Raw genomic sequence first — 24,454 nt, forward strand, 5'->3', positions numbered from 1 at the left:
TATTAACAGTTTCAAGAACATGTGTTACTATTTTAAAACTAAATCTTTTGGTGGTTTTTTTTCCTGCCACCATGACAAATGATTTGGTCAAGTTCACGGAGAGGTCCAAATTCTCCATGAACTTTACAAATCCATTCACCAGATGGTGTAGGCTCGTTGCTGTTCGTGCCAGCAGGACCGCGTCATCCGCGTACAGCAGAACTGGTATATGGCGCGATCCTGCTTTAGGGCAGTCAGTCTTCATGTCCAACAAGGAGCTTTCTAGGCCGTTTATGTACAGGGAAAACCGAAAGGAGGCCAGGATACACCCCTGCCTCACTCCGCTAGTGCACGGGAAGGTATCAGTGCTCACCCCCGCCCCCCCCGCACTATAGCGGACCTTGGCAGTGGTGTTCCAGTGTAATTCTTGTAAGATGGTTATGAGTTCAGGGTCAATTCCCAGTTTGAACATAAGGGCCCAGAGTTTACTTCTATTTACATTATCGAATGCAGCTGCCAAGTCCATAAACCCCATATACAGAGTTCCGTTACTGGCTTTAGTATATTTGGCAAGTAGGAGATAGAGATTGAGACATTGGTCACTAGTTGATTTACCGGATCTAAATCCGTATTGGGTGTCTGCTAGGGTGTGGTGTGCTTCAGTCCACTCAGCAAGGCGATTTAAGACTGCCCTACCTAGTAATTTGGCTGACAACGTCTATCAGCGAAATTGGTCTATAGCATTGCGGGTTGTCCCTGCACCCTTTCTTGTAGATGGGGACAATCTGTGCTGTAGACCAAGATCGAGGGAGCCCAGTTCTAATCGCTGCATTTAGTACTCTGGTCATGATCGGTGCCCATAATTCGATGTTACTTAGGTAGAGATCGGGGGTACCGTCCGGCCCTGGTGCCTTATTTTTAGTGAGGCCTTGGATTGCTTTAGTGATTTCCAATAAAGAAAATTCCAGTTCCTTGGGTCTCACCCCCACCCATGGTCCGGTCTTGAGTATTTTGCCCTGGTGATTATAAAAACTTTCAAAGTGGGTGACCCATTGTTCAGGAAGAATATTAGTGCTGATGACAGGGGAACTAGAATCTTGAAAGCAGGGCCTATTGATAATTCTCCAGAATTGGGTATAATCCCTATTTTCTCCTGCTTCCCGTAGGTCTGCCCAGACTTCCTTTTGAAGCGTGATCTTCCTTTGTTTAACCTGAATTTTATAACTATGCCTATACCGGGCTACTTTGTTTTTATCTCTCGGGAGGGTCTTTAGGCACAGTTTTAGCTCCCTCAGAGCCCGCGAGCAGTTAGAGTCAAACCAGCGTGGATTTGGTGACTCTTTTACCGGACGTTTAGTTTTTAACAATCCGTCAACCACCTTGGTTAGGGACTCAAAAGCCAAGACCAACTCTCTACCTTCTTTTGCAAGTTCAAGGCAAGCCTCTATTTGTTCTTTCCCTCTTTCCATTAAGGAACAGTAAAATTCCTGTGCATTGATCTTGGCCCAACTTAAGCGCTTCCCCTGGTCCGTTAGGCGAAGTTCAGTGCCTGCAGGAGCGTTCCTTACAGTTCTCACATTATAGGGAATTTCAAGGGTTAGGGGGTTATGATCACTAAAGGGGCTCCATTCCGTTTTTACCTTTTTGACTTGCTCTTTTGCAGAGCTCGATATTAGTATAAAGTCTATGATGGATGAGCAGCCCCTTCCCTTAAATGTTCGTGTAAGAATATCTCCAACTCTCACATTCCTCAAGTCAATAGTGTGAGTGAGAGCAAACCTATCAAGGATCTTCATAAGGAGTGTTCCCTCTCTATTGTGTTCAAAATGTGGGCCACTTTCTACAGGGCAGGAGGACCAATCCGGGCTCACGGGTAAGTTTCTGGCATAGGTGGCAATTGAAATCACCCATGAGTAGGATTATTGGTTCTTGACCGCCCTGCCTTTGATCAATTTCTTCGGTTAATCTTCTCTCTAGTTCGTGTATCACTGGGTAATTCCCATCTATCGACCCTGAGTTGTAAAAGTTTAATATTAGGTATCTCTGGCCCTGTCCCTGGAATATCACTGCTTGTAAAGTATGTGATACCCACAAGGGTTTTGACCAAGTGCCTTTTAGATCTAAATCAAAATATATGGCTGCCCTCCCTTCGCCCTTCCTGATCTACCTTCCAAAGCTGGCGTAAAAAAGCATTTGTAACCCTCCAGGTGGTAGAGAGAGAGGTCTTGTGCCCAAGTCTCCTGTAGAGCTATGATCTGGAAGCCAGTGATATACTCCCTCCAGTCCTTATTATCGAATTTTCCCCCCAGGCCGGCTATATTCCAGGACAATATAGCTAGCTCTGCCTTGGAGTCTTTTCCTCCCTCTGATACCTGGTCGATCCGTCTACACATTTTCTTGTTATGAGTCATGGGCTCAATAGCATCCTCACCTCTCATCATTGGGGGGGCTTCTATCCTCAGGGATTCCAGGCTTTCCTCCACCCCTTTCGTGCTACAAACGAGTCCATCCCCTGTGGTTATATTTTGTTGTCCATTTTCAGCGGGAGGTAGTCAGCCGTTTTCATCTAACAACTGTAAGGGGGCAAATCTGTTTCTCCACTCTGGGTAGTCTCTGGTTGGTAAAAATTGGCCTGTCTACTTAGGCCTTCTGTCCCTTTGTCTGAATTGTGCCCTTCCTGTGTTCCAGGTTGGGTAAATCGGATTGTTAATTTTCCCCCATATTCAAAGGCCTATGAATATTTAACCATTTTATTATTTTCGATTTTAGTTCTAGATGAGTTTCTTTTTCTACGGGTCTGAGTTCCGGCACCCCTGCAAATACTATAACATAGGGGCATGCTTCCGGGGGTAAATTTATATGTGGTGGGGGGCTTTCTGATCTCTCAAATGGGTCATATTCATATTGTGGTAGGCTAGTTGGGCCTTGGGTTAAATGCTGGGCATCCCGCACTATTTGTGTAGTTGCTTGCTGTTGGGCTTTATCTATCTGTTTATTTCCGCCATTCTGTGGGTGTCCCCTCCCTGGGTGTGGTGGAGCTTTGGGCAGATCATGGACTTGTGTGATCGTATCTTGTGTATAACTAACACAATTGTTAGTGGCCGCAATTTGATTAGTGGGTGTATTTATGGCTTGGTTAGGGCCTGCAGTAGGGTTCATACTTATGGGGGCCATTGTCTTTCCCTGTTTGATTAATTCATTTGCCATTTTGTCTATCCTACTGATTATCGGTTTAATCTGGCTGATGATAAAGACTTCCAGATGATTTTTTAGATCGCCAATTACCTTCTCTATCCACCCTGGCGGTCTTACATAGGGGGCTCCTACTTCATCCTCAGTAATGGACTCCTTGCTATTTTTGGGTCTATGAGCACCTGTAATTGATGTATTTTTCCTGGGCTGTCCCTTGCCCCTCCCCCGTTGTTGTTTGGGCCTACTCTGTGTAGTGAGATTATTTTCCCTTGTCTCTTCTGCTCCAGATTGTGCGCGCTGTTGAGAACAAGGAATGCCTTCAATTGAGTTGCTCATTGTTTCTGTGTTGGGACTTTCTGAGAGAGTTTGGTCTCTAGATTGTGTGGGTGTAACTAATATTGGAATTGGTGAGGAAGACAGGCTCCTTTCCATACGCTCAATCTCCCCCGAGACTTTCTTCAGCATCAGGTCTATTGCGGTAGGTTTTATAGCTATGTTAGATGGTACATTGATTATTCCAGCAATGACCTGATTTGGGGTATCAGCTAAAATGGCTTTGCTCGTAGCCGAGCGTGTTTTTGGTGGTTTAGTCATTACTGGGGTTCTGAGGATTGTCCCCCTACCTAGTCACCCTGAATTCCTTCTCGTAGGCACACAGAGTCCAATCCGGCCTTTATCCCAATGCACAGTTTTATGTCAAATGAGGAGTTCAAGAAACAGTTCAGTAGTGATGTCAGAGTATTATTATTAGTGAGCCCCCAACAAGAAAATCATCCAAGTTAGAAACAAAGTACCTTTGAAATGTGGGAGAATCAAGGAGGGTGGCCCAGCCCGCCCTTAGTACGGGCTTCGTCCGGCGCCGCCCGCGCGCCGCCCGCGGTTGCGGGAGGTGTTCCTTCCTTTTCAAGCGCCTTCGGGCGCGGTGTTGCTGGCGTCAGGTGAGCGCCGCCGGGGCACCTGGGTAATGTAGTCCGGCCGTTCCCCTCATGGCGTTGTCTGGACTCTCCCCGGTGCAGCCGTTCCCCTCACAGCAGTGGCGAAATGCAGGACGCCTAGTGAGTTCCAAGAGAAACTTTCCCGGTGAGCGCTCGGCGCTCCTTCCTTTTCAAGCGCCTCCGGGCGCGGTGTTGCTGGCGTCAGGTGAGCGCCGCCGGGGCACCTGGGTAATGTAGTCCCTCCATTCCCCTCACAGCGTTGTCTGGACTCTCCCCGGTGCAGCAGTTCCCCTAACGGCAGTGGCGAAATGCAGGACGCCTAGTGAGTTCCAAGAGAAACTTTCCCGGTGAGCGCTCGGCGCTCCTTCCTTTTCAAGCGCCTCCGGGCGCGGTGTTGCTGGCGTCAGGTGAGCGCCGCCGGGGCACCTGGGTAATGTAGTCTGGCCGTTCCCCTCACGGCGTTGTCTGGACTCTCCCCGGTGCAGCCGTTCCCCTCACGGCAGTGGCGAAATGCAGGACGCCTAGTGAGTTCCAAGAGAAACTTTCCAGGAGTCTTCCAACAATGGGGCAAGCCCTGGCTCGAGCTTATTGCCACTGCCAAGAACCACAGTGTCAACACTTTTGCAGGTTGAAGTTCCCAAGAAGGCTCTCTGAGACACATTTCATCTAGAGTGGAGCATGGGACTACTGCATACCTTTCTTTCCCCGTGGTCTGTACAAGATCACAAACTGGTTCAAGTCATCCTAGTGGCGCTAGATTTAGTGTGGAGAGTGTGGTACTCAAAACGTCTGGGCATGAGCATCTGTTCTCCAATCAGGCTGCCACATCGGGCAATTCTTTTGTTGCAGCAGCAGGGCAGGATCTTGAACCAGGGCCTGCTCAATTTACACCTCCATTCATGGAGATAAAGCAGAAGCATTTGATTGCATTCGATCTACCTCCCGCAGTAGTCGAATCGATTTATGCCAAATGCTGGGGCAAATTTGCAGCTTGGTATGGCACCTGTAAAAGGAACCTGTTGCGAGTTAAACTGTCAGGTGTGTTACTGTTTGTTCTGTCTTTCACCTAGGAAGGACTTGCTGCAGGCACTGTTGAATGTGTATTTGCCAAACCCAGCTATCTTTGTTCAGATCACCTGTTATGATGCTTTTTCTCAAAGGTTGGTCCACATGTTTAGTCTTAAAATGTTAGTTCTGCCAAAGTGTGGCTGTAATTTTGCCCTTACTTTTGTTACGTGTACTCCTTTTGAGCCATTGCACAGCTGTTCCCTATGTCTCCTGGCCATGAATGGGGTCTTTCTCATCGCGATAACCACAGCAAATCACTTGAATGGGCTTTAAGCTCTGTCAGTCCAACCGCCCTATACTACTCGTAGCTGTGCTCCTGATCGTTTGTATTGTATTTGCCACTGCCTCTGTTGCCTGTTTTTCGCTTTTTGCCTCTGTTCACTGTAAAGTTTCCTTGTATTTTGCTTGTATTTTGCTTCCCGTCGTTGCCTCTGTCTCAGCATTGTTGTGCCCCCTGCCGCGTTCCCGCCCTCTCCCCGCTGCTGCTCCCCTGCGGCCCCGCCCCTTTCTTTTTCTGTATCCCTCCCATTGGCCGCCCCGCTCCCGCCTCCCAGCTGCTCCTCCCTCCCACTTCGCCATTTATGGCGGAGTGCACGCGTACGCGCAGCGGGCGCGCCGAAGGCGTCCGCGCCTGGTCCGCGCCCAGCGCCAGGACCCCTGCCCCCGGAGGACAGCAACCCACACGACGGACTTACAGCTCCTCCAACCTCTACGCACTCAACGCCGGCCGAAACCCCGCCTGCTACCGAGCCACCCCGAGACGCACCCACGGACCCTTCACCTGCCAAGCCTGCAAACTCTCCTGCATCCGGACCTGCACCGCTCCCGCCAAACCGAGCCCCAGCAACCTCCACCTGAAATGCGTCCTGCTCAACACCCTTTCAGTCCACAGACACGCAGTGGAACTATGGAACCTGCTCGATGCAACATCACCAGACGTCGCCTTCCTCACGGAAACCTGGATGAACGCCTCCTCAGCGCCCGACATCGCCATGGCCATACCGGTCAGATACAAGATCACCCGGAGGGACCGCATCAACCAGACGGGAGGAGGCATCGCCATCGTGCACAAGAACACCATCCGCATCTCGACCAACTCCAACGACACCTTCACCGCCGCCGAACACCTCCACTTCCAGATACACACCGACCCCAAGACGACCCTCAGAGGCACTCTCATCTACAGACCCCCGGGACCTCGCACGCAATTCAGCGAAGACATCGCAGACTTCATCAGCCCGCACGCCCTCCCCTCTGCCGACTACATCCTCCTTGGGGACCTCAACTTCCACCTGGAGAACAACAATGACAACAACACCACCACCCTGCTGGACAACCTCGCCAACCTCGGACTCCAGCAACTGGTGAACACCCCGACCCACTACGCCGGCCACACGCTTGACCCCGTCTTCTCATCCAGCAAGCACATCTCCTTCAGCCACGCCACCGGACTTCATTGGACTGACCACAGCTGCGTCCACTTCAGCTTCAGAAGAACCACGACCCACCACCAACCGCAACAGGTCCCTCGCCGGAGCTGGAACAAGATCACCGCTGAGCAGCTCACCGCCTCCCTCAAACAGAACCCCCCCCACCAGCACAACGGACCCCAACATAGCAGCCAGCAACCTCACACAGTGGCTGACCACCTGCGCCGATGACCTCTCACCCCTGAAGAACCCCCCCAGCAGATCAGGCAGCAAGAAAACCCCCTGGTTCACCGACGAACTCAAGGACTCCAAGAAGAACTGCCGCACCCTTGAGAAAGCCTGGCGCCACGACCAGACCACAGACAACTGGACCGCCCTCAAGCACGCCACCCGCAAGCACCACCAGCTGATCCGCGCCACCAAGAAGACAGCACTCAAAGAACGACTGGACAACAACGCCCACGACAGCAAGGAACTCTTCAGCATCGTCAAGGAGTTCTCCAACCCCAGCGCCGAAAACGACATCACCCCCTCGCAAGACCTCTGCGACTCACTCGCCTCCTGCTTCCACCGCAAGATCGCCGACATACACAACAGCTTCGGCGCACAGACCACGCACACAACCACCGAACCATCGCCCGCCGCCACCACCCTCTGCAACTGGACCCCGGTCAGCACCGAAGACACCACCCGCACGATGAACACCATCCACTCCGGATCCCCTACCGACCCCTGCCTCCACCACGTCTTCAACAAAGCCGACGCCATCATCGCACCCCACCTCCGGGACATCATCAACTCCTCCTTCCACACCGCCACCTTCCCGGAGAGCTGGAAGCACGCCGAGCTCAGCGCCCTCCTGAAGAAACCAACTGCGGACCCCACCGACCTCAAGAACTTCCGCCCCATCTCGCTCCTCCCTTTTCCTGCCAAAGTCATCGAGAAGACCGTCAACAAACAGCTCGCCGCCTTCCTCGAGACAAACGGATCCCTCGACCCCTCACAGTCCGGCATCCGAGCCGTCCACAGCACACAGACCGCCCTGATCGCAGCCACCGATGACATCAGATCTCTGCTCGACAAGGGGGAAACAGCCGCCCTCATCCTCCTGGACCTCTCCGCAGCGTTCGACACCGTCTGCCACCGCACCCTAGTGCAGCGCCTCAGCAACATCGGAATCCAAGGGAAGGCACTGAAGTGGATCATCTCGTTCCTCGCCGGAAGAACCCAGAGAGTCCGCCTCCCCCCGTTCAGATCCGAAGCCACCGAAGTCATCTGCGGCGTACCACAAGGATCATCACTCAGCCCCACCCTCTTCAACGTCTACATGCGCACCCTCGCTGCCATCGCACGCCAACACAACCTCCACATCATCTCCTACGCCGACGACACCCAGCTGATCCTCTCCCTCACCAACGACCCCGACACCGCCAGAGCCAGTCTACACGAGGGGATGAAAGACGTCGCCGAGTGGATGAAGACCAGCCGCCTGAAGCTGAACTCTGACAAGACGGAAGTCCTCATCCTGGGATCATCGCCCTCTGCCTGGGACGATTCCCGGTGGCCCCCTGCCCTGGGCACCACTCCCAAACCAACGGACCACGCCCGCAACCTCGGCTTCATCCTGGACTCCTCCCTCTCGATGACCAGACAAGTCAACGCCGTCTCCTCTTCATGCTTCAACACCCTGCGCATGCTCCGCAAGATCTTCCGATGGATCCCCACCGAAACCAGGAAGACCGTCACCCAGGCACTCGTCACCAGCCGACTGGACTACGGGAACACCCTCTACGCCGGAACCACAGCCAAACTTCAAAAAAGACTCCAACGCATCCAGAACGCCTCCGCACGACTCATCCTGGACATCCCACGCCACAACCACATCTCCGGCCACCTGAAAGACCTGCACTGGCTCCCCGTCAGCAAGCGAATCACGTTCAGGCTCCTCACCCACGCACACAAGGCTCTTCGCGACCTGGGCCCAAAGTACATCAACGACCGCCTGACCTTCTACACGCCCACCCGCCAACTACGTTCGACCAGCCACGCCCTCGCCTCCGTACCACGCATCCGCCGAGCCACCACCGGAGGAAGATCCTTCTCCTACCTGGCAGCCAAGACCTGGAACTCCCTCCCCATCCACCTTCGACTGACCCAGGACCACCTCTCCTTCAGGAAGCAGATCAAGACCTGGCTGTTCGAGCAGTGACGGCCCCCTCCCCCCCAGCGCCTTGAGACCCTCCTGGGTGAGTAGCGCGCTATACAAATGCCTTTGATTGATTGATTGATTGATTGATTGTATACTACCAGCTTTCCGGACAAACTGGTGCTGTTAACTATAAAGCGGCCTTTATCTCCAAACATGTCGCTTCCTTTCACGCTGGGCACTCCATCATTCTTCCAGTGTTCTTTGCTCCACCTCACCCTTCGAAAGAGAAACATAGACTCCATTGTTTGGACCACAAAAGAGCACTCAGCCTTTACATTTATCGCACCAACGGCCATCGGGTGGGCAATAAACTCTTTCGAGGGTTCTCTGCAGCAAGAAAAGGCAGGGCAATACAGAAACAGAGTTTGTCTGGATGGTTACTTCTCTGTATTAAGATCTGCACAGTGATTGCCAAAAAGAAACCTAAAGAAGTGTTGAGAGCCCATTCCTCCAGGGCCAAGGCTCAGTTGGCATGCAGAGTGTCTGTATCGAACATTTGTAAGGCTGCAACATGGACATTGGTGCAGATGTTCACAATGCACTACTGTGTGGACAGCCAGGTACGACAGGAAGGGACGTTCGTCCTCCTGGACATTTTGGTCTGAGTCATTACAGAGATCGACCACCTGAGTAGATACAACTTAGATATGGAATCTAAAGGTGAGGAATCTGCCGTTAGAAGTAGCCATCAGAACAACTTACTTAACTTTGATAATGCTCTTCCTTGTGAATACTCTCTCTAACTGCAGATTCCTCACCACCATCCCACCTCCCTGTTCTGTGGAATGGACTGTTTTTTCCATCTAAAAATGCCTCTGATTAGTAAGCTACACACTGGCAAAATCAATTCGTTTTTGGGATCCATGTCCAAGGGCACAGACTATGTCAAGAAAGAAACTCCTGTCCACACACGTGGGTGGTACCCATATGTGGCTCCAGTAGTCACTTTGAGGTTGAATAGAGGCAATGCTAAAGCCAATGAAGCTGCCCACTGGCACACGCAGGCTGGGCTGAAAAGTCATCTAGATCCAGTCTGGTGCCTGAGGATATTCTAAAGGTGAGGAATGTGCAGTTAGTTTTTCCACTACAAATAGATTTGCCAACGATAAGTAACTTGGTCGTTGAGTAGTCCGTTTTTAACCTTTTGGCTTTTCTTTCCTATCTCACAGTACCTTTCTGAAAATGGGCGAGTAGATGACATCTTCTCTGATCCTTACTACGTAAAGTTCACAGAATGGTTCCATGAAGTGCTAAAAGAATTTCAGCCACGGATCACCAATCTTGGTAACTACTCTGTTTTTGTCAGTGCAACAAAGTGTTCATTTTGATAATTGGTTAGATTCTGTACATTTGACTTTTAAAAAGGTTTTATCAATTGCCCTGCATCTTTTCAAAGAGATAGTGGAGGTAAGAATCCTAATCCACACCCTCACGCAAATCAGTCAGTACATAGAGCGCTGACACCACTGCTTTTGCTGTTTCTTGGTGTATCAAGGGATGTGGTTGTTGACATCTTTATGTACTTGTACACTTGATAACCTCTGCTTCATTTTTACAGGCTATATAATTCCCAGTCATGTAACAGAAGAGATGTTATGGGAATGCAAGCAGCTGGGCGCTCACTCCCCAGCCACCCTTCTCACAACACTTATGTTTTTTAACACGAAGTAAGTACCTGGTAACTCACTATGAGAGGGCTTAGTTATATTTGCAACAAGCATTTCTCTGGTATAGTAAAAACTTGATGTTTAGAATGATTGATAGATGCAGGAATCCATACCACCTTGTGTTTGTTCTGTACAGCTTTAAATAAACATTTAAAAGGATCTTTTATTTTGCAAACAAGTTTGTCTATCAAAGATGATTAAAAAACATGGAATAACTGAATACTTATTTTTAATAAAGCGGTTTCTAATTATGTGTCATCTAATAAAAAGAAATGAAAACAAACTTTTTACATTTCAACTATTGGCAAGTGACCTTGCATGGATTACTTACCCTTGCCTTCACACCTCTCAATGGTTTTGACACTGCACTCTCAAAATTCAAACCAAACACAGTTAAATTGTACAGGCCCCTCACCATTGTCTTAGGGCTCATGCCGGTTTCATGCCCTTCACTCGAGACTGAAATGCCCTGCCTCCCACCCGTTACGGAATTTAAACCTTGTGTTTTCACTCACGAAGCCCACAAAAACATCTCTCCTATTGCAAAATAACAAACTGCTTCGCAGTTCATCCCATTTGTCAGCACTGACCTCAGCCTCCAAAAAAACTTGTTGTATGGAACGAACATCTTGATTACAAACTCCCTTGCACCACTTGTCACTACAATCGCACTGTACCACTGGTACATGCAGTCTTCCTCCCTATAGATTTGTGAGATGTCCAGTACATGATGCAATTTATGTAGAGCAAAAATGTTTTTCAAAAATCGGCTGTTTTTTCAGGTTGAGATCCTTCACTCAAGTGTAATTTGAGTATTTCAGCTTCATGTCACTCAGTCATGTTGCCAAGACAGGCAGGGGGTGGTGCTTTGTGTGTTGATCTGCAGTGAGACCTGGTTAATTTGCAGTGTTTTCTAGGAAGGACAAGTGAAGTCCCTTTTGACCGACACAATCCTGATCCCTCCATTGAATAGCATTTTAATCCACTTCTGTGAAGTGGCATTCAAGTCGTTCATTTAGGGGGTTCAGCTTCATCACTGTCGTCTTGGCCTTGGTGGAGCTTCTTCCTCGAAGTTTGTTTCTCTTGTAAGAAGGTGAAATGAAATGAAAAACTGCAGCGGTTTACCTTCTGACGCATCTGTTCTACTTTTGTAATATCCTGGTGCAGAGAAATGTGCAGTTTTGCAGCATAAATCTTTCTGGATTCACTATGCCGTGCATTATTCCACCATCTAGTGGTTGGGTCCGGAATTGTAGTATTTCTTTTTTTTTTTTCCTGGCCCAGGTGGGTGTCGACATACCACCATTTGGTGTCCTTCGTGACGTTGACGCGCTTCCTCTGGAAGCTCCTACCTTTGGTCGCCATCTTCAGATTCTTTTTTCCGCCGTTGGGTCTGGATCGTTACCGAAGAGTTCCAGAGCTTATTGGAGAAGAAAATCGACGAAAATCAAATTTTTCAGCTCACCCGACTACAAGTCAGGTAACCGAGATGACGAGGGAGAAGGTTTTTCGACTGAGATCTCGACGTTCAATGAAGAATGCGCTCGCAGGGGGCCCCCTGAGCGCCGGAATGGAAAAAACACCTTTCAAGTTTTGCACCAATTGTCACCACAAGAACCAGCATCCAGTCTGCAACCTCTGCCTGCCTCTCAACCACAACAGCGAGGACTGCAACGTGTGCTCGGCGTTCACGCCCAAGACCCTCAGAGTAAGGGAGAGGCAGAGAAGGGCGAACCATACCATGCAGGGGTGAGGGCCACCTCCATTGCTCCAAGACTTGGGCCTCTCCAGTGGAGAGGAGGATAACCTCGCCGAAGGACCGGAGGACTGCACGGTCATCTAGGTCCAAAAGAAGACGTCGAAGGAGGTAAGGGAGTCGTCGATACGCAAACGACATTCGAAAGGGTGAAGCAAAGTCCTCGAGCGACACTCGTAGGAGTGAAGCAAAGTCCTCGAAGGGAACATTGCTGCCGAAACACCCGGCGAAAGCAACGGAACCCAAGGACAAACAGCCCAGCGGCTCCTTCGAAAAGGACTCCCAGTCGGTAAAAGCCCACGAAAAATCTAGGTCGTCGAAGGATGCCCTCGAAAAGGACACCTCAGCACCAAGAAAAGAAGGGCCAACAACTACTTCGACAACCTCGAAGCGCGCAAACTCTCGACGCCGAACAGGCCGCCGAGATGGAAAGGAAGAAGAGGAGGCTCGAGGCCGAAATGGCCAGCATCCTGCAGCAAAGAAAAAACTTCGACGAAAAGATGAGCCAGTACACCATCCCGCCGAAGCCCGCGCTCGAATTTGAAAGACGACGAGGAAGCCAAACCACCAAAAACGTCTGAACCGGTTGAGGAAGAAGCCCTATAGTATTTTGGGGGCGAAAACGACGAGGATCAGCAGACCTACCGGGACTCTATGTCCTTGGAGGCATAAGACGTAGAGTGGCATGACCTCGACGCCGAATTGCCGGAAGGAGTAGACACATACCCTTCGAGGCCTTCACCACCAGACGACATAGGAATCTACAATATGGTCGTTCAAAAAGGCTGCACAGACATATGGGGTGAAACTGGAGGAAGAGAAGCCCAAGGCATGTTTCCTCCTGGAAACTCTGCTGACTCAACAGACTAGGAGCCAGTTCCTGCCCATGCTCGCTAGTGTGCTGGACCAGGGAAGTGATACTTTTGAAGAACCAGTAGTATGCAAAGCAGTGACTCCTAGAACAGAGAAAAGTATAAACATTCTTCAAAGGACCTTGCATACATCCAGGGGTCAGTGCCAGCTGATTCCATAATTACAGCAACAGCGAGGAAAAGGGCCAATGTGCCCACAAATGCCGGGCCACCTCCATGCAAGGAGAGTTGAAGGAAGGACCTCGTGGGGAAAAAGGTGGAGCGAAGTGCAGCAATTCAATGGCGCATCGCAAACTCCAACGCCCTGATCAACAGGCACGCATCCCAGCACTGGGAGGAAGTGGGGCAACTCCTAAAGCATCTACCAGACCAGTACCAACAAAGCGCAGCTCACCTGGTAGAAGAGGGCAAAAACATGGCGAATACATGTTTGAAATCGGCCTTGGATGCTGCGGACACGTCCAGCAGACAAATGATGATCGGAGTGACCGAAAGAAGACACGCATGGCTTAGAATTTCAGGCTTCAAGCCAGAAGTGCAGAACCACATCCTTAACACACCTTTTAACGGAGAACAACTGATTGGCACACCAGTTGACGACAAGTTAACCCAGCTCAAAAAGGACAACGATACAGCAAGGTCCATGGGAGCGCTGCAGTTCAGAGGGATGAGAAGGGGTACACCCTCGAGAAGGCCAGGTGGTAGGGGAGGCAACATGCCTACTACATTGCACCAGACGTTCCAACAAGGCTACCAAGGTAACAACCAAGGCCAGCAGCAGCAGGGTCCGCAGCAGCAGAACTGGCATTCTCCAGTATTGGGGTGTCTTTCATAGATTCACATGCTTGAATATTCCCCGTCGTCTAAGTGGGAGTCCCACGTTACATAAAAAGCAATAAGTCTCATGTATATAGATACATACATAAACCATATAAGAATAAAATACATATATAAATAAACTTAATATAGTTCAAAATAACATATCAAGTCAAAAGTACCATAGGATAACATTGACACATAGGAAAGCATTGAGAACAAAGAATTACTTTACTGACATATCCATGTCGTTTTTATAGTCCAAACTCTAGCCAATCAGCCGCAAGCACCCTCTAGAACCTTCTCCTCAGAGACTCAGGCCCTCAGATTTTCTACCGCACGTCGTGTGAAGGGAGTCTCCCTGAGCTCTGCTCAGTTTATTTCTCTGGTTTGGATTTTTCCTCAACTTATCCTCATGTCTTCAAGTAAGAAGTCTCTTTTTCGTCCCTGTGCTTCTTGTGGGAAGTTAAGACTTTTTTCTGAGGACCCTCATGAAAAATGTATTTACTGCCTTTACCCCGACCATAAGGTGGGCAACTGTAAAATCTGTAGAACTTTCTCACAGAAGACTCTAAAGGTCAGGGAGGGTCGCCTCCTTTTGTGGCTCCAAAAATTGAAGGACGCAGATAATCCTCTCTCTGAGGTCGAAAGTGTGACTTCTGCTCGCACCGGAGTCTCCTCCAAGCGTAGTAGTGTACAGGACTTGCCCTCTCCCTTTCTAAAGAAGAGAAAGCTTCACCTTTTGGGAGTTTCTAAAGTGCCAGTACATTCTGCTACTACGTCCACGCCCCCGAGATCACACTCTCAGGCGTCTGTGACTCCTTCAGCGCATTTTTCTGCTCAAAAATGTGCCAAACCATCGACGGGCTCGTCGACGGTCCCTCCGTCTACGAAATCTGATGCTTCTTAAACCTCGTCGACGACGGTGACGACGGTTTCCAGCAGATTCCCTATGTCGCCGACGGCTTCGCCGACGTACTCTCCGTCGACAGTGGTATGTGTTTCATTGAAGGCTGTCTCGTCGACGATTTCTATATCCTCGTCGACGACGAAGAAGCTGGTTATCCCGTCGACGTCCAAATCTTCATCGACGATAAAAAAGAAGTCGTCGTCGTCGATGATTAAATCTTCGTCGACGGCAGCCTCGTCGTCGACGGCACTTCGTCGGCGTTGGCTTCGTCGGCGTTGACTGCGGTGGCGGTGGCTATGTCGGCGGTGGCTATGTCGACGGCGGCTTAGTCGACGGCGGCTTCGTCGGCGGCCTCGTCAACGGTGTTGTCAACTTTTGCATCTCTGCCTCTGGTGCTGTTGTCTACGCCAACATCTGCTCCTGTTGGCGAATCCTTGCTTCAGCGTCGTCACGCTGTTTTGGACTCCATTCCTATGCCACTAGCCACTCAGCCACCGCAACAGTTGTTTCCCTCTGGCAACGAGGATGACTCTGCCTCTGATGAGGACATTCATTCCACTTTCCGGGCTGCTCGCAGTCCGTCTGAACTCTTCATTAAATGTCAGGATTTCGGAGATGAGGATCTGGACGATCATTACTATCAGGAAGGGGAACAGGATCCTCCTACACAGGTCCCAATGGCACAGCTTCCTTTGTCCCTCATCTCCAACCTCCAATTTATGTTGGAGGATTACAACTGCCGTTTTCCACCTTCTTCTCACAGTTCTCCACGTGACGCACCATCGAACTTTCTGACTCCTCCTCCAGTGCCGGCGGAGCCAACGCCATCCGCCCCTTCACTAGTGCCCCCTGCAGAGGGTGACGGTGACGTTCTTCAGGACACGGAAGATGGAGAGCTCCAGGGCGATGACGACGACACCATGGCCGACTGGGATGATTATCAAATAAATTCGCCTTCTTCGCCTCCAAAGTCGCCAGTGAACTCTCCACCTGTTGACATTACTGGTTTCGATCAGCTGATGGAAAGAGCGGCGCAGCGATTTCATCTCCCCATGATCGTGAGAGGAGGATTGCTTTCTGTATGACTTCAAATCACAACCACAGAAACAAGTTCGGGCCGTGCCCATAATTGACTTTATTTGGAATGAAGGGAATAAGCTAATGAAAACACCTAATTCAATCCCGGCAGTTCTTCAGCGGTTGGAGAAAAAGTACATGGCCCCGGACTCTTCTCCTGCTTGCATGGTGTCCCAGCCTAAGCCGGATTCAGTCATCACCCAGGCGGCACGACGACGCTCGAAGAATCCCTCGTCTCCACTTTCTCTCCACCTGACCGTGATGGCTGTCGCCTGGACGCCATTGGGAAAAAGTTCTCTACCATGGCCTCCACAACAGTAAGGGCGGTGAATTCTTTGGCCATCTTGGGCCGTTCCGATCGCCAAATGTGGTCGGACATGGAGGCTTTCGTTAAGCTCATTCCAGAGTCCTCTAGAGCGGACGCTCTCAAAATCTTGCAAGAAGGTGAAAGAGCATCTTCAGAGGTTAATGATTGCTCTGTAGACATTGCTCCACTGGTTTTCGACAGCTGGCTGGAGCAGCTGTTTTAAGGAGGCAAGGCTGGCTTTGTTCCACTTCTTTTTGTCAAGAAGTCCAGGCAAAGATTCTCGATATGCCCTTTGATGGGGAGTCCTTGTTAGGACAACATGTGGATGAGGCCCTCCAAACAATCAAGAAGGACACTGAGACGGCTCGTTCCCTCGGCACGCTCCAGTTTCGAAGGCAGCCTTTTCGGGGTGCTCGCGGACGCAGCACCACCTCTTCCTTTCGTGGCAATTCCACTCAGTACCGCTCCTACAGCCAAGGACAAAAAAGGTTTTCCTCCCAAAACCCACAGTCTTACAGACAACAGACTGGTAAATCCTACAGAGGAAAGTCCAACTATAGGGGGAACTCCTCCAAAAAACAATGACTCTTTGTTTATGTCCCCCTCCCCTCAGTGCCCCCTCATCCCGAGTTGGAGGACGGATCTCCAAATTCTTTTCAAATTGGTCATTGATCACTTCAGACCGTTGGGTGTTGGATATTGTTTCAAAGGGTCATGCCCTCGAATTCGTCAAGTTCCCTCGCAACACCCCTCCATCCGGTCCTCCTCCCGCTCATCTCAAAGAGCTTTTCCATCAGATCAGCATTATGCTCAAGTAAGGGGCCATCGAAGTGGTTCCGAAAACACAGAAGGGGCTAGGCTTCTATTCCCGTTTTTTCCTTGTATTAAAGAAATCTGGGGAGTGGCGCCCTATCCTCGACCTGAGGTCCCTCAACAAGTTTCTGAAAGACCAATTATTCCGCATGCTCACGCTGAGGGACATTCTTCAGTTCCTTTCTCAGGACGACTTCATGACAACAATTGATCTTCAGGACGCTTATTTCCACATGCCAATTTTACCATGCCACAGGAAATACCTACGCTTCCGTGTAGGCCACAGGGACTTTCAATTCAAAGTCCTGCCCTTCGGGCTTCGCTCAGCTCCTTGAGTCTTCACGAAAGTCCTTGCCTCGGTGGTGGCCCATTTGCGGTTGCGGGGCATCCAAATATTCCCATATTTGGACGATTGTCTCATCAAGTCTCAGTCCTCCCACCAAGCATCCCTAGATAATCCGTATTGTCGGACTCTGTTCCACTCTCAGGGACTGTCAGTCAACATACAGAAATCTCAGCTCACGCCAGCTCTGCAGAGAACGTTCCTCGGTGCTACCATCAATACCTCAATGGCCATGGCTTTCGCCTCCGCCGATCGGCAAACACGGATCCTGCAGCTCGCAGCTTCCATCAGATCAAAGCGGTCCGTTTCAGTCCCCATATTGAAGTCCTTTCTGGGGATGGCGTCCTCCTGCATTTCTTTTATCCCACAATGCAGACTGAAGAGTCGTCCCATTCAAGAGGAACTAGACAAACAATGGCGTCAGGTCTCCGGTTCTTTCAGCGACCGGATCTTCGTAACCGCTCGCATGGCACAAGCTCTGCACTGGTGGACACATTCTCGCAACATCGCAGCTGGAACTTCTTTTCTGGCGACAGCCCCTGAACTCGTTCTTACCACGGATGCCTCCCTGGAAGGGTGGGGCGGACACCTTCAAGATCTGTCCATCAAGGGCAAATGGACTCTGTCTCAACGTTCTTGGCACATCAACAGACTGGAACTGATGGCAATTTTCCTTGCATTCAAATCCTTCCGGCTCCAGCTTCAAGGGGAATCAGTGCTCATTCAGACGGACAACACCACCAGCATGCACTACCTGAACAAGCAGGGTGGGATAAAATCTCCACTGCTTTCCCAGCTGGCTCAGAAGATCTGGGATTGGGCCATACTCCATCAGATCACGCTCACTGCAGTTCACCTGCCCGGCATTTCCAACATTCTCGCAGACGCACTCAGTCGGTCAACGTCATCGACCCACGAGTGGGAGTTGCATCAGCCGACTCTAGACTTTGTCTTCAGCCTTTGGGGTCGCCCAAACCTGGATCTCTTTGCAACTCCACAGAACAGCAAATGCCAGTCTGACGCAATTTGGCTTCCCCACAGAGGGTCACGCGGAAATGCCCTTTCGATGGACTGGTACAAGATATTTGCCTACGCTTTTCCGCCGATCCCTCTGATTCCTCAAGTGTTGTGGAAAATGCGGAGAAAACTGTGCCACATTCTCCTGATTGCTCCACGGTGGCCTCGGCAGGCATGGTTCTCGGAGCTGCTGCTCCTCTCTCAGTGCGAGCCCATCCTTCTTCGCTCTCGGCCGGACCTTCTAACAATGAACAACGGTCGGATCTGCCATCCGAATCCCAGTTCACTCAAATTGTCTGCTTGGAACCTGAGCATCTTGAATTTGCTCACTTGAACATTCCACCTGCCTGCAGGGAAGTTCTGGCCAGGGCGCGGGCGCCTTCCACGGTGAAGACCTACAAGCTAAAGTGGAAGCGCTTCTGTCACTGGTGCTTGTCTGTTCACATCCACCCAGTGCACGCCTCCCCGGCACAGATTCTGCCTTTCTTTTTGCAGTTGGCCCAGTCAGGACTGTCTCACTCCACCTTAAAAGTCTTTCTAGCGGCAATTTCTCGCTTTCGTCAGGACGGCGCTTCCTCTCTCTATTCATCTAGAGTAATTCAGCAATTCTTTAAAGGATTGTTCTGGATGTTTCCACCCATTCGGCGTCCTCCGCCCACATGGCGTCTTAACATCGTATTGGCGCAGCTTCTGAAGGCGCCCTTTGAGTCAATCCATTCAGCGGATTTCAAATTTTTAACCTGGAAGGTCGCCCTCCTGCTTGCACTGACTTCCTCTCGCCGAGTAAGTGACATTCACGCCTTTACAATCCAACCTCCTTTTCTTCAATTTAAATCGGACTGTGTTATCCTCCGCACTAACCCAGCTTTCATGCCAAAGGTGCCGTCCGATTTTCATCTTAATGAACCCGTAATTTTAAAAACATTTTTTCCTCATCCGCAATCTCCAGCGGAACAGAGTCTACACTCTTTGGACTTAAAGAGGTGTCTCAAGTTTTACATCAGCAGAACTGCACCCTTTCGCAAGTCTGATCAACTGTTCGTTGCCTACGGGCGAACCTGTAAGGGACATTCTGTTACCAAATCAACAATTGCACGTTGGATTTCTTCAGCGATATCTTACTGCCATCAGAAGGCTGGCAGCCTCTTTCTTCTGGAGTGAGGGCGCATTCTACAAGAGCAATGTCCTCCTCCACTGCTTTATTCGCTGGTGTGCCCATTCATCAGATCTGCCGGGCAGCTACATGGTCCAGCAGGCACACTTTCACGAGGCACTACTGCCTGGATGCAATCAATGAAGCGCATACGGCTGTGGGCCAAGCAGTTCTTCGGAATCTCTTCAAATAAGGTGAACCTCTGTTACTTCCCTCCTCCTTGGGTTGTTATCAGCTGCGTATTTTTATCATACAATGTCATTGTATTTCATGCAACGTTGATACGGCCTCTTCAGGCTGCAGAGTGCTGCTCACTATTCTATTCAAGCATGTGAATCTATGAAAGACACCCCAATACTGGAGAAGAACAAATGTTACTTACCTGTAACCTGTGGTTCTCCAGTATTGGTGTATTTCATAGATTCACATGCGACCCACTCTCCTCCCCTCAGAGGCTCTCTTCTCCTCATTAGACTCTTTTGTCACTCTTGTGCTACGAAAATCTGAGCCTCTGAGGAGAAGGTTCTAGAGGGTGCTTGCGCCTGATTGGCTAGAGTTTGGACTATAAAAAAGACATGGATATGTCAGTAAAGTGATTCTTTGTTCTCAATGCTTTCCTATGTGTCAATGTTATCCTATGGCACTTTTGACTTGATATGTTATTTTGAACTATATAAAGTTAATTTATATATGTATTTTATTCCTGTATGGTTTATGTATGTATCTATATACATGAGATTTATTGCTTTTTATGTACCGTGGGGCTCCCACTTCGACGACGGGGAATATTCAAGCATGTGAATCTATGAAAGACACCAATACTGGCGAACCACAGTTTACAGGTAAGTAACATTTGTTCTTACCAGCCCCGGGGACAGTCCTTTCGAGGGCGCTCAAACGGTCGAGGGCAGACACGGAGAGGAGGGCAGCCGCCTACCCCCAAGTGACTTCACCATAAAACAAAAACCCACCGTAGCAACACCTCGGGGTGGGCAGAAAGACATAGAGAAAAACAAACTTGACGTTACACAACAGACAATAACTCGAACACACAACACCAGTAGGAGGCAGAATAAGAGACTTCCTCCAGGAGTGGCATTAAAATATACTTTGCCAGAATGAGATGCTTTATATAAATACTTTTGCAATATGCAATTGACTTCCGTAAACAGTTACAAGTGGTTGCAATAGGCAACACTATTTTAAACACAACAATGCATTAAGCTCAATGGAAATTTCAAGTTATATGCAACAGATTACTTTTAGGATTACTTTTGGAATTCCAGGACTGGATCCTAGATTCAGTCCTGGGTCAGTACTTAGAATCAAGTGATGAAAGTCGACTTAATCACTGTGATGATTCTTAAACCATATTTAGCTATTGTAAAAGTTGACACTTAGAAAATATTTCAAAGAAAACAGTCAGTGATTCCCTATGGAAGAAAATTCAAGTTGCAGGTACAGTATGTTCTCGTTACTTTTGTAATCCAGTACTGGGTACCTAGACTCAGTACTGGGACCTTTATCCAAAACAGGTAAGTAATTACGTTTTCAGATAATATACGATTTTTAAAGAATATTTAAAGATTGTAGAAATGGACGCTTAGAAGAAATTTCACAGAAAAACTGTCAATGATTTCCTATGGGAGAAAATTGGGTTACTTGTAAGTACAGTTGTAAGTATTTTTCAGAGTCAGTGCTGGGCACCAAGATCCAGCACTGGGAGCTCACCTAAGAGCAGGTGAGTATTTTCGTTTTCAATACTCGGCTGATTTTTGGTGAATATTTTAAGATTTGAAAAGTCCACACTTAAAAGAAATTTCAGGAAAAAGCCAGTCAATGTTACCCTATGAAGAAAATAGAGGTATCGGTTTAAAGGTAAGTACTCGACTGGCAGAGTTGAGGTTCTGGGCATAAACTCAGGGGTCCCCCAGGGTCAGGTAGGTACAGTTAGTTCACCCTCAGCGACTCTAGGGTGGCCGGGTGCAGAGAGAGTTAGGCCCAATGTTATCCTATGAGGGATAGGGGGGCCTTGGTTGGTGGCTGCTGACTAGCAAGCCACGCGGCTGTGGGAGCTGGGCTCCTGGTCACTTACTCAGGGCAAGTGGGGAAGTAGGTAGGTGTAGAGGTTGCACTGCCAGGGCCACTCGGGCGGCTGGGTGCAGGGTGCTTTTGAGCCTTCGGGCGCTCTATTGATTTCAATGGGAAATCTCCGGTTTAGAAAAAGACTGCAAGCTCGGGGACGAAGACACTTCAGGTGCCACCACCACATTGAGAGGTAAGTTGGGTAGTTGGAGGATAGGTAGGTACCCCGGGATTGGGCACAAGGGACCATGGGGCGCCGTGTACAGGGGTGCCTTTTGGTGTTGGAAAATCTTACCCTCTGTTGCTCGTGGTAGGGGGGGCACCTTGTTCTGAGGCTGCAGGCTTCTTCAGGAGTGTCGAGGGAGGTCCTTGGGTGCCGGACTCGGGGTCACAGTCGCCGTGGGGTCGTCCTCGTGGTCTTTGTTCACTCCGGCACTGACCAGGCTTGGCTGGTGCAGAGTGTGCTGGGTTCGCGGTTCCGGGCTGCTGCCAGGGATTAGAGATAGGGTGTGAGTAGAGCCTCTACTCATGGGAGTCCCAGGGGCTTAGAGCCAAAAGGTAGCCAGGTCCACCAGGGTTTGTGAGGTTGCTGGCCACAAGAGATGCTGGGTTGGAGCAGGAGCAGGTTCGAGGGTCGACAGGCCGGTAGAGCTGGGGCCAAAGCAGTTGGTGTCTTCCTCTTCTTAGCAGCTGCAGGGCAGGTCTTCTTTCTTCTTGCTCTTCTTTGTATTTCGGAATCTGGAATCTGGGGAAGGAAGGTTCAGCGTGCCCCTAAATACTAGATTTAGGGGCGTTACAGGTAGGTGAAGGGCAGGGACCAATGGGTCCCTGTCCTGGGGTGGGTACACCCCCTATCCTGCCTCCCTCCTGTTGGAGAGGGGCAGTAGCCTAGTCCTGATAGGGTAGGGCTTTCCATCTTCAAGATGGCGAGAGCCCGGAGATGTGCTTCACCTCGCCTCCCCTACCTGAGGGGTGGGGTTGGCAGGCTGGCACATCCCCTGTCCTTATTTGGGGTTTCCGGCCAAGCTTCCCGCCAGAGTGGGGGGTTGCAGTGGCCTGGGGAAGCTCACAGAGGCGGCATGCCTTTGAAGCTTCCCCCTGCCCATCCTGGGGGAGGAGATTTAGCGCCACGCCAAGGATGTGCATTGTTGCAGGCCCAGGAGAGCGGGGGCTCTCCTACCCAGGGGTCCAGCAACATGTCTGCTGTGTGGCAGCCTAGGCAGCCTCCCAGACGTGGATTGTAGGTTAGGTTTTAGGGGGCATCTCTAAGATGCCCTCTGGGGTGCTTGGTACATTAAATCCCACACTGGCATCCGTGTGGGTTTAATGTGCTGAGAAGTTTGATACCAAACTTCTCAGTCTTCAGTGTTGCCATTATGGTGCTGTGGAGTTCGTGTTTGACGAGCTCTCAGCACCATGTACTCTTAAATGGCAGCACTGCACTTACAGTGCTCAGGAATGGACCTGGGTACTGTAGGGGCACAGGGCTCCTGCTCCTGTGCCCACACCATTGGCATAAGGCACCCAGCTAGAGGGGTGGCTGATGTATGCCATGGCAGTGTAGGTGATGGGCATGGCACACAGGGATGTGTGCCATGTCGACTTAATTTGTTCTTGCACCCAGACACCCAGCCTGCAAAGGCAGTGTGTGTGTGTGTGTAAGGGTACAGGGCCTCTAAGGGTGGCACAATGAGTGCTGCAGCCCTTAGAGGCCTTCCCTGGTCACAAGGCCCTGGGTACCTAGGGTACCATTTACCAGGGGCTGACATGTGGCCAGGGTTTGCCAATTTGGGGTTTAGGCTTCAATGCAGTTTTAGGGAAGGAACACAGGCCCTGGGTACCTGATTGGCAGGAACCCAGGGCACACTCAGTCAAAGCACATCAGCAATTCATCAACAATTGGGGGCATACCATGCAAGAAAGAGGGCACTTTCTCACAACTGTTGTTTGGATACCAGAAGTGCGATGAGTCTACATCGATATTATGAAAGACAATTGGGTGGGTAATCATCTCTTTATGAGGTTCTCCGGGGCAAAGAAGCGCAAGGCAGTGGAAAAAATCATTTGTCCTGGTGGATAGTACTCTGCATTAAGATCTGCTACACGTTGACCAAAAACTAGCCTCCAGAAGGATTGACTGTCCATTCCGCCAAGGCTGCCATCAGCGTGTGACCTATCACCAGGGCCAAGGCGGCTATCCGTGCGTTGTCATGTGGGGTAAACATCCTGGATATTTGTCAAGCCTTTTTCAGCGCATTACTACCTTAAAAACCAAATCCTAAGGGAAGGGCAATTTGGCTGTTCAGTTTCGCTGGACTTCTTGGTATGAGTTCTTCCACAGTCCCACCAACAGGTGAGGGTCTTTTTTGGTATCTATTCAAAAAATGAGAAATTGGTGGTTAATCCATTAGAAGAACAAGTGACGTACCTTCGGTAATGCCCTTTCTGATGAATACTCTATTTAACTGTTGATAGCTTTCCGGGCTCCAACCTCCCCATTCTCTAAAATGGACTCCTTTCCCTCTAAAAAGGTCCTAAATTTGAGATCGGCACATTAGCAAGAATAATCATTTTTTGGGCTCTGCATACAAGAGCACGGACAGTGCCTTGAAGAAACTGACCTCAGCGTCTCCTGTCTGTTCCGGGGCAGAGCAGGTTCGACGTGAAGCCTGCATGAGGTCACCTATTGGCACGCTGGAGCTATGCTAAAAATCTTCCGGATCGAGTCTGTCTCCTGGGGATATTGTAAAGGTGAGGAATCTGCAGTTAGAGCATTGAACATTAAAAGCATTACTGAAGACAAGTAACTTGTTCATATTCTCGTT

The 24,454-nt window shown here is 50.0% G+C and overlaps 1 protein-coding gene across 6 annotated transcripts in view; it reads left to right on the forward strand.

Annotated features, from left to right (window-relative positions):
- QRICH1 (glutamine rich 1) overlaps positions 1 to 24,454 on the forward strand; it is a 308,643-nt gene that overhangs the window by 199,003 nt on the left and 85,186 nt on the right. For all 6 annotated transcript variants that reach the window (XM_085624337.1, XM_085624341.1, XM_085624340.1 and 3 more), the window contains 2 exons: positions 9,983 to 10,097; positions 10,372 to 10,480. In XM_085624337.1, the coding sequence (XP_085480463.1) occupies positions 9,983 to 10,097; positions 10,372 to 10,480 (224 nt within the window). The remainder of the gene's footprint in view (positions 1 to 9,982; positions 10,098 to 10,371; positions 10,481 to 24,454) is intronic.

Source organism: Triturus cristatus, chromosome 9 (genome assembly GCF_964204655.1).
Source record: "Triturus cristatus chromosome 9, aTriCri1.1, whole genome shotgun sequence".
NCBI lineage: Eukaryota > Metazoa > Chordata > Amphibia > Caudata > Salamandridae > Triturus > Triturus cristatus.